This window comes from Harmonia axyridis, chromosome 6, assembly GCF_914767665.1.
Source record: "Harmonia axyridis chromosome 6, icHarAxyr1.1, whole genome shotgun sequence".
Lineage (NCBI taxonomy): Eukaryota > Metazoa > Arthropoda > Insecta > Coleoptera > Coccinellidae > Harmonia > Harmonia axyridis.
Genome location: NC_059506.1, coordinates 8643894 through 8657552, shown reverse-complemented (window position 1 = coordinate 8657552; position 13659 = coordinate 8643894). Strand labels below are relative to the sequence as shown.

General features: G+C 30.1%; 2 protein-coding genes across 4 annotated transcripts in view; one reads left to right on the top strand and one right to left on the bottom strand.

Moving 5' to 3' along the window:
* The window catches only part of LOC123682785 (potassium voltage-gated channel protein Shaw-like), a 403607-nt gene that overhangs the window by 331068 nt on the left and 58880 nt on the right, over nucleotides 1-13659 (bottom strand). The window lies entirely within an intron of this gene.
* On the top strand, nucleotides 6349-7753 carry LOC123682792. Its single transcript, XM_045621579.1, has 3 exons — nucleotides 6349-6492; nucleotides 6687-6917; nucleotides 7150-7753. Exons 1-3 carry the CDS (start codon nucleotides 6466-6468, stop codon nucleotides 7663-7665), a joined length of 774 nt encoding a protein of 257 aa, XP_045477535.1. The 5' UTR covers nucleotides 6349-6465; the 3' UTR covers nucleotides 7666-7753.

Here is a 13659-nt window from a genome sequence, read left to right as displayed (position 1 = left end):
AAATATTATGTTGGATAGCTTCTAATGGCAAGTTGCATCGTTTGCCTAGACATTCATTAGAAATTTAAAATTTGATTACTTTATGACCTCTCTTGCAGCATCTTTTAAATGACGTTTAATGTGACCTAATCACCGATTACACTAAACAGAAAAATTTGGACGTTCATCTTCCCGATTAGTTTCAAACAGGGTTCTGCGCATAGCCGCATGGACATCAATTCGATATTTGGTCTATGGTTCTGCGCAACTCAAAACGTCGAATCATATTATTTCTCTATGGACATAATCTGATTGTGTCTCAGCGGGGGCCATGGCCCCCCTGGACCCTCCCTGCGGGCGCCCATGCATCCAGGTAGAGAAGCATACGTTTCAGGAGTGTCCCTTTTCAGGAGAATATTTTTAAACTCAAAATGAAAGTTTCGATATTTTCACACCATTTCTCTTTTATATCCTTCCATTAGAAATTATTATGGTTTAATATACCAAACACCAAGGAAAATATTATCAGGTCATCTAAAAACTGTCAACAACTCATCAATTTTATTGCTATTATTTTTGATTCTGTTCATAGTGAAAAAATGTTCTCATCATATTATCTGAGAGTTATTCAAAAACAATTTCGACATTCCATGTTTACCTGTTATTTCTCCTTTCAAATAGTAAAATAGAATACCGCATGAATAAGTATCTAAATTTGGGAACATTTCAAAACTAATTATCTATCAATTATCTTAATTGCCTTAATACACCCATCATGAGAAGTTCTACATTATTATATTTCTTAGAATTGTTAATCTCTAAATACAATTTCAACTTTTCTCAAACATTGCTCATTTCGATAATAGCACAGAATAGTAATTTACGTAACAAGTCCGGAAAATAGGGTTTTTTTGGACGAATAGACAAAATTCCAGGACGAGCGTAAGCAAGTCCTGGAAGTCTGTGAGTCCAGAAAAACCATTTTCGGGCGTGTTGCGTACAATATTTTTTCGGCAACCATGTAAAATAACACTATCGCAGCTGCTTTCCATATTTTATTGTGATTGCGATCAAAAAACATGCAAATTTTTGACAACTAATTTCATATGAACTGTCAGCCGTTATCTCGGTTGCTATGGATTCTATGATTCTTTTCCGGCCTAGTCCGGGAAGTACGTACTTTCCGGACTAGGCCGGGAAATGCTACTTTCTCAGAGAAAAAGCGTCCAGGAAGTGAGCACTTCCCGGACGGTTGCCGAAAAAATACCATTATGCAAAACATTTGAATAGAAAAAAAAATTTTTTAATGTGAAATATGTCCGTTTACTATTGTATGAATTATTCAGAGGGGAAGAAATAAAACATCTGATATCGAAGGAACCTCAAGTACTTTTTCCTTTTTTTATATTCTAAAAGTATATGAAGATTCGATTTGTTTTGTGTACCTATAGTTTCAGGAAGAAAAATAACTTTCTTATGCAAGTTTTTCTCTTTCTCGATCAAATTATTAAAAACATTCATGTTATGTTTTGATTAATTTGATTTAAATTCAAGGATAAAATGAAAAATGATTTATTGAACATCTTGGAAAGAAGAATTCGTTTATACATTATTCAGAATGAAAAATTTCTCTAGGAATATGGTTTTATAAACTTTCTAGACACCTTCACCCAATTTCTGATTTCAATAATGAAAAGCTAATATTTCAAAATTATCATTTAATAGTTTGTTTTGGATTGTTGATTCAAATCACTTAAAAATATTTCCAAATATTCTAGATGTATTCAATTTTTCAACATGAGTTATGTGTGTATGTCGTAGTCAGTAAATTTTTTCAAAACTTATTATTTGAAATTTGTAACTCTCATGATCATGTAACGATAGCATTGATTATAAATTTTGTCTACAGTATTTTGAATACAACAAATGAATGAGAACTTGAGTATTTGATGTTTTCAGTCGTTACAGATCATTTGGTGGCAAGTCAAACTGAACCTTTTGATAAGGATAAAAATTTATTCTGTCTTCCATTTGATCCACTTTTTCATTGAATTCGAAAATTAGGGTGAATACTCTGTCATGTATTACAAATTGGAATAATTAAATATACCAAGAACTAAAAAAAAACTATTCTCAAGAGGGAACACCACTAAGTGGCGAAATTAGAGATTTTATAGGGTTTTCAAATAATTTCCTTGAACAATAATCTACATGGAAAAAAGAGAATATTTTTGATTTGCGAATGAAAAAAAATATAATTTTGGTATCTTTTCGTTTTCCGCAAAAAAATCAATGATTTATACCTACTTTGTACGAAGCACTGATAAATTTTTGAAATATTCGTGGAGAAAAATTACTAAAAATCATTACAAAAGAGGGGAATGAATTGGCTCCAAAGTTTGACTGAACCACATGGTGGTTATCTCTCTTAAGGAGAAATTTACAATTCAAATATAAAACTGATTATGAAAAAACATGATTTGTATTCAGATTGAGAATACTATATTCACTTGGAATGTTTTTGAAGTAATATTAAATAATAATTTATAGTAAAAATGAATGTTTGAATGCTAAAGCCGAAACAGAATATGGATGTAATACAATGATAAGTTGATATTCCTTGTCATTAAATGAATAAAGAATATCGTGGAACAATTTTCCTAAGGAACAACGAAACATGCTGAAACCAGGTCAAAATTCAGAAAGATATCCTAGCAGTTTTCAAAAAAACGAATGACACAGAAAGGAGATTTCTATGGAAACAAATGTGGGTACAAGAAATTCTTGTGATTTTTCAGCACATGAAAAACATAAGAACACTACAAAATTCCTCTTTCCCTTCTTGTCGATACAATTTATTTCATACCACTATGTCATGTCGATATCATTTATGGACCCAAAAAATGAAATATGTTTTTGAAAATTCAATAAAGCAGAGAAAAAGCGGAGCCGATTCGTGAAAAAAAGATGTAGCACTGAAACTTATTTTGAATATGGCCGTTTGACAAAGAATATTGATAAAAATAATAAAAACCATGTTGCAAGTTTCAATATTATAATATAATTTTCGAAAGTATCATCATTGGCACTCTTCGAAAAAAAAAATTATCTGGCTGTGGCAATATTGAAAAAAATATAAGTAATGAGTATTAAATTACGATTTTTAATTGGTGAATACTCAGGTTGAAATCATAAAGAAATCAAAGCAAATATATAAATAAAGTTAAAATGGACAACAGTGAAAATTCATTAAAGGTAAGTGCCTCTTATTAATCTCGAGCAATTGTTGGATTTTTTCAAGCTATATATTTTAACTTGAACTATTGTATATTCTCCCTGTATATAATGACTTGAACTAGATATTATCTCTAATATATCGAAGCTTTTATGAAAAATCATGAATTTTTAAAGGAAGAATGAATATATTTTACCATTTCAACTATTTCCACGTGAAAATTTTCTCATGTGAGAATGTTTAACAACAATAACTAATTGGACATTTTATTTAACAACAATAATTAATTGGACATTTATTTTGCAGGGTATGGACCAAAGTCACTATCAATTATGTTTGAAAAATTCTACGGAATACGTCACTGCATTTGAGAACGGATCCTTCGATACTATCGCCAAATATTCACATCTCGTTAATTCAACAATGAATACCAGTGCGAAAAACGAAAATTTGTCTACAAAAGATGAGAATTTGTCTTCTTTTGTTGATCCAGATCTTGTTTCGACGATTGAATTATCTTACAATCCAAATTCATATTTGTTGAATTCAGAAAATTCAAATGAGTCCAAAGAATACTCAAGTAGAAATGGAGAGGAATACATCCAGAACTTCGAACCCCTTCTTGATATAATTTCACCTTCGAATGAGAATGCAGAAGATGGAATACACGACATTGGGTCATATCAGGATTTCAAAATGGGTCTATGTTTTAATAGCACCCTGATGAAAATAGAAGATTATCATGAAAAAAATGCTAGAAATGTATGTCATATGTTGCAAAATTTGAAGGTTCTTTCAAAGAAAACGCAAAGGCCTCTTCATTCAATTAAATTTCGTTAATCAATTTAACTGATAGAGGATTTGTATATTAATGAATTTATTAACATTTTTATGTATATTTTGTAAAAAATCATCTTGAATAATAAACATAGATAAACTTAAAACCTCAAAAACATTGAAATGGATTTGTATATTAATGGATTTTGTATATTTTTTTGTATAATTTGTAGAAAATATATCTTTGAATAATAAACATATATAAACACATTCTTAATTATCATTTATTTTTCTATTCCCCTGAAAATAAATTTGTCTTATTTCACTATAACGAAGTAATTTCCTGAAAGAATTAAAATCGAAGGATTCAAATTATCGTAATGAGAAATTTCGAACAAAAGAAATAATCAAGTGCAATTCTATAGATTTCGTATACAGCGCTGACAAGTCGGCATATTTACGATATTGGTATTGTTCTCATTCCAACCTGAAATACATCATAGATATCTTAATAATGAGTACCTATTTGAAAAATAATTATTTATCGATTATCTTAATTGCCTAACCTTCCATTTCAACGACTTCTAGATTATGTATTTCTTCGAATTCTACTTCAGATCCAAATTTCGACATTTCGATAATAGCACAGAAAATTACCATTCAATTATGCAAAAATTTCAAATCAAAAGATTTTTTTCTAATGTGAAGTATGATCATGAATAAAAGTATTCTTACGTAAATTTTTTAGATAAGAAGAGAAAAGCATCTGCTGTCGAAGCTACGGAAAGTATTTTTATGCTTTATCATTTCTAAAACTACATATTAAATGAAAACTAAATCAAATTAAAACTACTATATTGAATTTTGAATTGTTATGTGTATAATGTTCGGAAAAAGAATATAACTTCCTCATGCTAATTTCCCTTCATCGATAAAACTCATTTCATGTTTTGATGTAAATAATTTAAATCGAAGTAAAATCAAGAAAGATTCATTGAACAACCTGTATTTTTGGTCATTTCTGCTGTGTTTTTATTGATCGGATCATTTATTTATTACTTACTGAATATATTGCACACAATAAAAAATATCTCTAGGAATATGGTCTATTAAACTTGCTAGAGAACTCCTTTAAATTTTTGAGTGGATCCAGCAATATGCCATGTATTAAAAATTGGTACGATCAAAAATACCTAGAACAACAAAGAAAATTTTTATAGATCCATTGAAAATTCAAATTAGAAATGAATGTAAATCACAATGATATTCAGATTAAAAAACTATATTCATTTAAAATGTGTTAAAAGTAATATTCGATAATTATTTAATTGAAGTTTAAAGTAAAAATGAATGTTCGACTTAGAATGCCTTAGCCGAAAAAGGATGTGCATGTAATGAAAATAAGCAATATTAAATAAGTTGAGATTTTTTTTCATTTAATGAAGTAATAATATCGTAGGTCAAGTGCCATAAGCATTTAAGAAACATGCTGATATCAAGACAAAATTTGGAAAGAAAATGGTTTTCAGAAAATCGAATGACACAGGAAGGATATTTTTAGAAAGACAAATATGAATAAAATAATTTCTTGGGATTTTCCAGCACATAAACAATAAGAATACTATGATGCTCCTTTCGAGGATTATATTATATTATTGAAACTTGAAATATTTCTTTATCACTATTCTTTCTCAAACGGCTACATTCAAAATAAGTTTCAGATTTAAATTTTTTTTTTTGACGAATCGTCTCCACGCTTCCTCTGTTTGATTCAATTTTCCAAAATATATATATATATATTTTTTTGGTCCATGATATGGTAACGAGTTTTATTCTTTTTCCTAACAATTCAATAGACAGACTTGGATTATTATGCGTATATTGTGAGGAAAAAGAATAAAATTTCTTTATAAAAAATTTCTCTTTTCCTCTCAGTCGAAACAAATCATTCTATATGACTATGTCATGTCCATATCATTAATGTGCCCAAAAAAACTATATTTTTGAAAACTAAATAAAGCAGAGAAAGAGCGGAGCCGATTAGTCAACAAAAAAAGGATATAGCACTGAAACTTATAATAAATATGATCATTCAACCAAGAATATCAATAAAAAGATAAAATCTATGTTGCAAGTTTCAATAATATAATATAATTTTCGAAATGATCGTCAAGGGCTTTTTTCAAAAAAATATATATCTCGGGATATGCCAAAATTAAAAAAAGATGACTTTAATTATCAGAAATTAATAACGATTCATTGGTAAATACTCAGGTAATAATCATAAGGAAGAAGAAGAAACATAATTGAGATGAATTCAGTGAATCAGCGCAGATTCATCTGACCTCTGATAGGTCCGGTCCAGGTAGCATTTTAAGTTATAAATATTTGAAAATACCTGCAATTGTTTAGTAACAAAACTTACGCCAAAGAAACAACACGCATCAGCGCATATATTATATAATACAGTGACAATGGAAAACAGTGAAAATTCATTCAAGGTAAGGGCGACTTATTTATATCAAGTAATTTCCGCATTTTATGTATTATGACTTGAACTATTGTATATATTCTTTAAGATACCTTAGTTCGTATAGATATAGAATTTTTTTCCTTGGAAATTCTCTTATAACCAATTACATCTAATGTAAAAATTTTCAAGAACATGTAACTTATATTACATTTTATTTTGCAGAGCATAAACCAAAGTGATTATTCATCATGTTTGGAAATTTCGGAAGAATACTGCACATGTGGGAATGAAACCACAATATCCTTCGAAACAGCCACCGAGCTTTCAGATTCCTCTGATTCAACATTGAATACCAGTGCAAAAGATGAAACTCTGTGTGGCTGTCCAAGTCGTATTTCACATAGGCAAACATCTGAGAGCCTCACAGTGGAAAACAGTGAAAATTCATTTAAGGTAAGTGCCAGTTATTATTTGATATGATTTTTCTGTACATAATGACTTGAACTAGTGTGTATTATCACTGTAAGATATCGAAGTTTTTATAGAAAAAACGTTATGATATTTTTTCGTGGAAGAATATATTTTACCATTTTAACTCTTTCCACGTGAACATTTTCTTATAGTAGAATCACTTCAATGTAAGAATATTTAACAACAGTCACTAATTCGACATCTTATTTTGCAGAGCATTGACCAAAGTGAATATCTATCATGTTTGGATAAATCTAAGGAATACGTCACTGCATTTGAGGACGGATCCACAAGAACCTTCGATACTGTCTCCAAGCATTCACATTTCTCTAATTCGACATTGAATACTAGTGGAAAAGATGAAAATTTGTCTACTTGTGATTATTCAGAATTTAGTTCGACGATGCGATCATGCGAAATCATTCAAAATTCATTTGAGGCCAGTTCAAAAAATACAAATGAGTCTACAGAATACTATAGTATTAATAAAGAAGAATACATCAAGAACTTTGAACCTCTTCTTGAATATTCAACTCCAAATGAGAATGCAGATGGTCAAATACATAATATTGGATCGTATGAAGATTTCAAAATGGGTCTGGGTTATAATAGCACCTTGATAAACATAAAAGATAAAAAGAAATGGAAAAGAAACATCTGTTTTCTTTGCCATTTAAGGATTATTTCAGAAAAGAAGCAAAAACTTCGTGAAATAAAATCTCGTGAATGAATTTGATTTGAAGCTTGAAATGGATATATTTGTATATTTATTAATTTTGTATAGTTGTATCTGTATATATTTTGTAAGAAATTTATGTGTGAATAATAAAAGTAATGATATATAGACTCATTTATAATCATCATTTATTTTCCTATTTCCCTGAAAAATAATCTTTCCCGAAAGAAGTCAAATTATAGTTCTGTAAACTTCCAAGAAAAAGAAATAACCAAGTGCATTTCTATAGTTTTCATACAGAGTGATTCATAATTCAATATCAAGATTTAAATGGCGTTCAGGTCAAAAAAAAATTGTTTTCATTACCCAACCAATAAAATTTCAAGATTTCTTCAGTCTAATTTTCGTAGCTTCTTCAGTTTTGATATTTTAAGAACAAGTTCGAAATATAGATAATGTAATAGGGCATTTTATGCCGAGTTATTGTAACAAGCTACAGGTAGATATTTCTTCATGGCCAAACCCTTTTCACCCCTCAAACTTTTTTGTAGTACGCCGCTGGTGGATTGTAACATATGGTGAAATCATCTTCAGTATTTCGCTATATTCAATTGGAATTTAATATATGTGATATAATAATTATCCCAATAAAATAAAAAGGTCTACGTATTGCTTCGTGATCTGAATTAAAAGTTTCCTCAAACATTAACTTTGGATAAGGAAGCCAACGAACCTATATTTCAAATTTGATTTCAATACCTCAAAAACTGAGCTATGAACTAAAAAATTTTTAACGCTTTGCAGTTCGGTAAAGAAGCTTTTGCGAACATGAAACGTCCCTGAAAGCTTGATACTGAATTTTGAATCACCCTGTATTCAGTCAGTGGCGTAACTAGTGTTGACTCATGGGGAGTGTTTAGTCCCACTTCGAATAGAAAAATCTCCAATTTTTCATAATTTCTTTTAAATTGTTTCTTAGAATTTTTTTTTCGGATCCATAGGGGGTTATGTTCCCAGTATGTCTTGTCAATAAAAAGAATGAAACTTTCGAAGGCATTTATTTCCTCAAATACTTGAAATATTTCGATTTTTCATTAATGGAAGGTTCTTTGAAAAAATATAATAACTTTGAAATTAATAAATTCATTCTGATGAAATTTTTCAAGTGAATACACAAGAATGGAGGTAAGTAATGACTTCTTAAAGATCTTTGGGAGCTATACTAGGTGTTCATAATGACAAAATATCAATTTCTATGAAATATTGCCATAATGAATCACTAGTTCTCAGAATAACCAACCTCGGTCCTCACTTGATTGAAACTCATTATGGATAAAATAAATCAAGATGAGTAAGTATTATAGTGAAAAGTATTTCGTATAATCTCATCTATTATCACAGAAAAAAATAACAACGAATTGTTCACTATTCAGGTCAAAGGAAAGAATCAGAATACTGGAATTATTTTTATTATTTGAAACTTACTTTAGTAAGTTTTGAATAAAAAACAATATAATTACAAATCCATTACTTAAGGTTTAATTCAATAACTATCAAACAGACTCACAAAAAACAATTTTTCAGGCATAAGCTGACTTAGATCTGACCGGAGGTAACTAATCATTTTAATAATTGTTCATATTATACTACCTTCATTGTATTTAAAAACTCTGAATATTCTGAAATTGCATGATTCATCTGAGTTTTCATCAATTCATTTCCATTCATCCATTGGAAGTTATATTGAATGACAACCAACAATATATCAGGAATATTCAAACATCAAAAATATCTAAAATTCATTCTCTTACAATGATATATTCGGTATTTTCCATTAGTCATTTCTCTTCTAAGAATCGCGATGCCCTTTTTTTACGCCACTAGTGGCAACTAAAAATGTGATTTTTTCAGAAAGAAAACGCCTTTTGAAGACAAACATTCAAATTCAATTGCATTTTCTCTACTGTGGAAATTATGATTGAGAATCACTTTTAAGAGGGAACACCACGTGGTGACTCAGATATTTCCTTTCACAAATCACTGAGTCCTGTGGGATTTTCACATAATCCCTTACACAATCATTTTTTGTAACTTTTCGTTTTTCGCAAAAAAAATTTAATGATAGGTATGTACTTCGTACAAAGCACTCATATATTTTTGAAATATTCGTGAAAAGAAAACCATTCCAAAAGAGGTAAAACTATGATTTCGCGAAAGTCGTCGTACAGTGCTACCCTCTACTTATTTGCTTCGATAAAAGAAATGAGATCAAGCGAATGTACAACTTCGAACATCGTACAAAGCAAGTGCGCTAGAGAGGAAATTAATGGGTACCGTTCGTAATGACGTCACCGTCATTTTTTTCAATGGAACACCCCCATTTTGTCTCAATTTTCCGATGATTCTAGCTGAGCTGATTCCAAAAATGTATCACATGTTGATTCCAATATTTCTAATTGGTATGTTTTTTTTTTTAAATTGATAAGAAATAATTTCTTTCATATTCTGTCTGCTAGACCACAAGTACCAAACATGTTTGGAAACATCTCATTTTTATTGATCTAAAAATGTAACAAACTACAGGGTGTTACATTCAAACAAATTGCAACTAGACAATAAGTATTTTTGATAATATTGTTAATTTAACTAATAAAGAATGTTACGCGTCACTTTAGGAGCACGCACAAAACTATTGTATTTTTGTCCACCCTGTACCAATTGGAATCAAGAATCAACATGTGATACATTGTTGCATACTTTATACATACATTATAGACTAGATTTAATATAAATCATGTAAAAATATCACTCTCTCAGAATTTCTGCACACTATAGAAAGCAGTTTTTTTCATCTCCATACTGAATCGCTTTCAATTCAACCACTTTAAAGCATTCGGAACAAACTACAGGGTGTTATATTCAAACCAATTACCGCTAGACAATAAGTATTTTTGATAATATTGTTAATTTAACTAATAAAGAATGTTACGTGTTACTTTATGACATGGGCGCCCGCAGAAACTTTTCTCAGGGGGGGCAAAATGAAAATTATTGAAAAACGATAAGGCATCCATGATTTTCATTGAAAACCGGAAAATTGTTGAGAATCCATTACTTTCCTTTTTTCCATGCCCTTTGGATTGAGAAAGTAATATTGAGGGTGTTGTACTGAAAAATGAGGCAATCAAAATCTCAAGGGGGGCCATGGCCCCCCTTGGCCCCCCCTGCGGGCGCCCATGATGTTTAGTACTAATCGATGATTATAATTTCTACCGATTTCACCGATTGATAATAATCGATGTTAAGCTAAACAGGAGATATGTTTGGCAACATTTCAAAATATCGACGGTGATCATAGAAAAACCAGGACTATCATTTTTCTAGTATAATATTCTCTGTTATTGTAGTGCCAAAGTTAACATAAATTACAAATTATTATTATAAATTTTCATTGGATGATAAGTCACGGTCTGAATCTGAATCCATATCTCAATTCTGAAATTCTTCACAAAACCACAATGTGACACCATCAAGTTATGTCAAAAAAAAAAAATGTTCAGGTTATGTAATAAGTCATATGTTTAGACGTTTTGAGTTGCTCATAATCATAGACCTATATAATGTCAAATTGATATTAGGTCTATGCGCAGAACCCTGTTTAAAACTAATCGGGAAAATAAACGTCCAAATTTTCCTGTTAAGTGTATTCGGTGATTAGGCCACATTAAACATCATTTGACAGATGGTGCAAGAGAAATCAGAACGTAAACAATGTTTGAATTTTTAATGACCAACTATATTATTATTAGGCAAATGGTGCAACTGGCCTAAACATCGGTTAATACTAAACAGTGATTAGTTGATAAATGTTTATTTTTTGAATGGTACAATTGGCCCTAAGGAGTTTAGATTTGTGGTTATACAAACATTAATGTAGGTCCCTATCTCAACAAAAAATGATTATAAGAATACATGTTTTCGAATGTATTGAATTGAATTGCCAATCGAATACCTAATAATGAGATTGTTTCATTTAAAACAAAAGATATTATCACTCCACAACCTGCGGTTAAATCGAAAATAATAAAATATTTTAAATAATTCCGAAATATCGACCAAAGTTATAATTGAAAATTCAAGTTTCAAGCTGTAATTACTTCTATATATATTGGAACAAACGATTGAATGATTTCGTATGAATCTTCCAATTTCTCTTTATACGTTAGGAATAGCTTTGTTTCATTATTTCATCAACTGAACCCAAGATTCCATGTAAGCCAATGATGAGTGTCAGTTCAGCTCTCAGAGGAAAGCTGTTACAGTTCTAATGGGTTTTGAACGAGTTAAATGTTCAGGAAACCACATAGAACTATTCATATTCTGGACTCCAACGAATGAAATTCTGAGGAATGATACAGCAATATTTTGAACACAGAATAATGAATCCCTGCAAATAGAATGTGACCATTTATTTCACAGACCTCAACAGCTCCGACAAAAAGTTATATAACAAAGGTTCATTACAAATGACGATTACTTCTTCAACAGTTTCCACTCCAACCGATACAATGCTTTTGACCGACTCAGTGTTTTCCTTGATAATCTGCAAAAAATTTAAATATATAACTTCAACGTTACTGTACATAGTGTTCCAAATTCGATGCTCAATGAAAGCATCTCGAGGAGTTTAAGTCTTAGAGAACAATTCTTCAAGGACCCCCGAGTTTCGAAATAAAAAGATATCACAAAGTTTCTGAAAAATGCGCTATATCTTTGTTTCTGTTCGAGATAATCTGAATATTTTTTTTCAGTTATTTTTTCATTTATGTGTATGAAACTCATCCACACATACATAATGTTACCTATGATAAATATTTCTTTTGGAACATCTACGTACACGTATTTGAAATACAAGAATCCATGAAAAATATATCTTAAACAGTACAATATAAACATAAGAGGTGTTGAACTTTGTTGATAGCCTTATACAGATTATATGCCCTGTAAATTCAAATACTTCATCTTCTTTTCAAGTAGGAAATTCTCATTTAAAAGAGATAAGATTAGTGAAGAGCAAAAATGATCTTCGATAAATTTCATCCAGGTTTAGATGAAAAAATCCATTCTGAAACCCACCCAGCTACGGGAGTTCATTTAAATTCGGAAATTGAAACGATTATATTGACTTACCGTTCTGAATACCTCGATTTCTAAGATATCATAATATATTTCTGTATTTGTTCCACAAGAAATGCGAAAGTGTATTAAATAGATTCTTATGAAATGTTGCTACCGGATGAACTTAATGAAAAACTCAGTTCTTGATTATCTCGCAACAAAGTTAATTTCAAGTCAACTCGAAGAATTCAATCAAAATTCAGTTGAATGTTAAAATAAAACCTATTCCTCCGTCCAAGAAAAATGTTCAACAACTCAACATCGAAAGGAATAAAATTTGTAAACTTTCTCATGGAGAAAATGTTATTCGATTGAAGACGAGTAATTTAATTTTTGAGTTCTCAACAAAAATTAGATAACGAAATATTAAAAAAAGGTTTAACATAAGTTGAATTTTCAAAATCGAGATTTGATGAGAAAAAAATATTACAAATAATATGGATGTTATCCGATATGAAATAGGAACACTTTCACCTTGACAAAGAATCCTTACTCCTACTGAAGTAAAATGAGCTCTAATAGAATCACTATGTACAAGTTGGATTAAGATCAAAGAATTTAAAAAGAATAAAGAATATATATTTCTAGGACCAAAGACATGAAAACGTATACCTAGATCATCAGGTGGTATACCCTGATGTTTAATCATTAGTATAGAAATTCACGGAAAATAGAAAGCTTTTTTACAGTCATGAAAAATATGAGGAAGGGGGAGAAGGTTGACAATACATCGATCAAGTGTAAAAGAAACAGATTGCTTGTGGAAGAGTAGGAAATAATGGAGAGATGGAAGGAACACTTCATTGAATTACTGAAGGGAAATGAAATCAAAAAAGAAGATACACAAAAAAAGATAAGAGATGGGAGGAC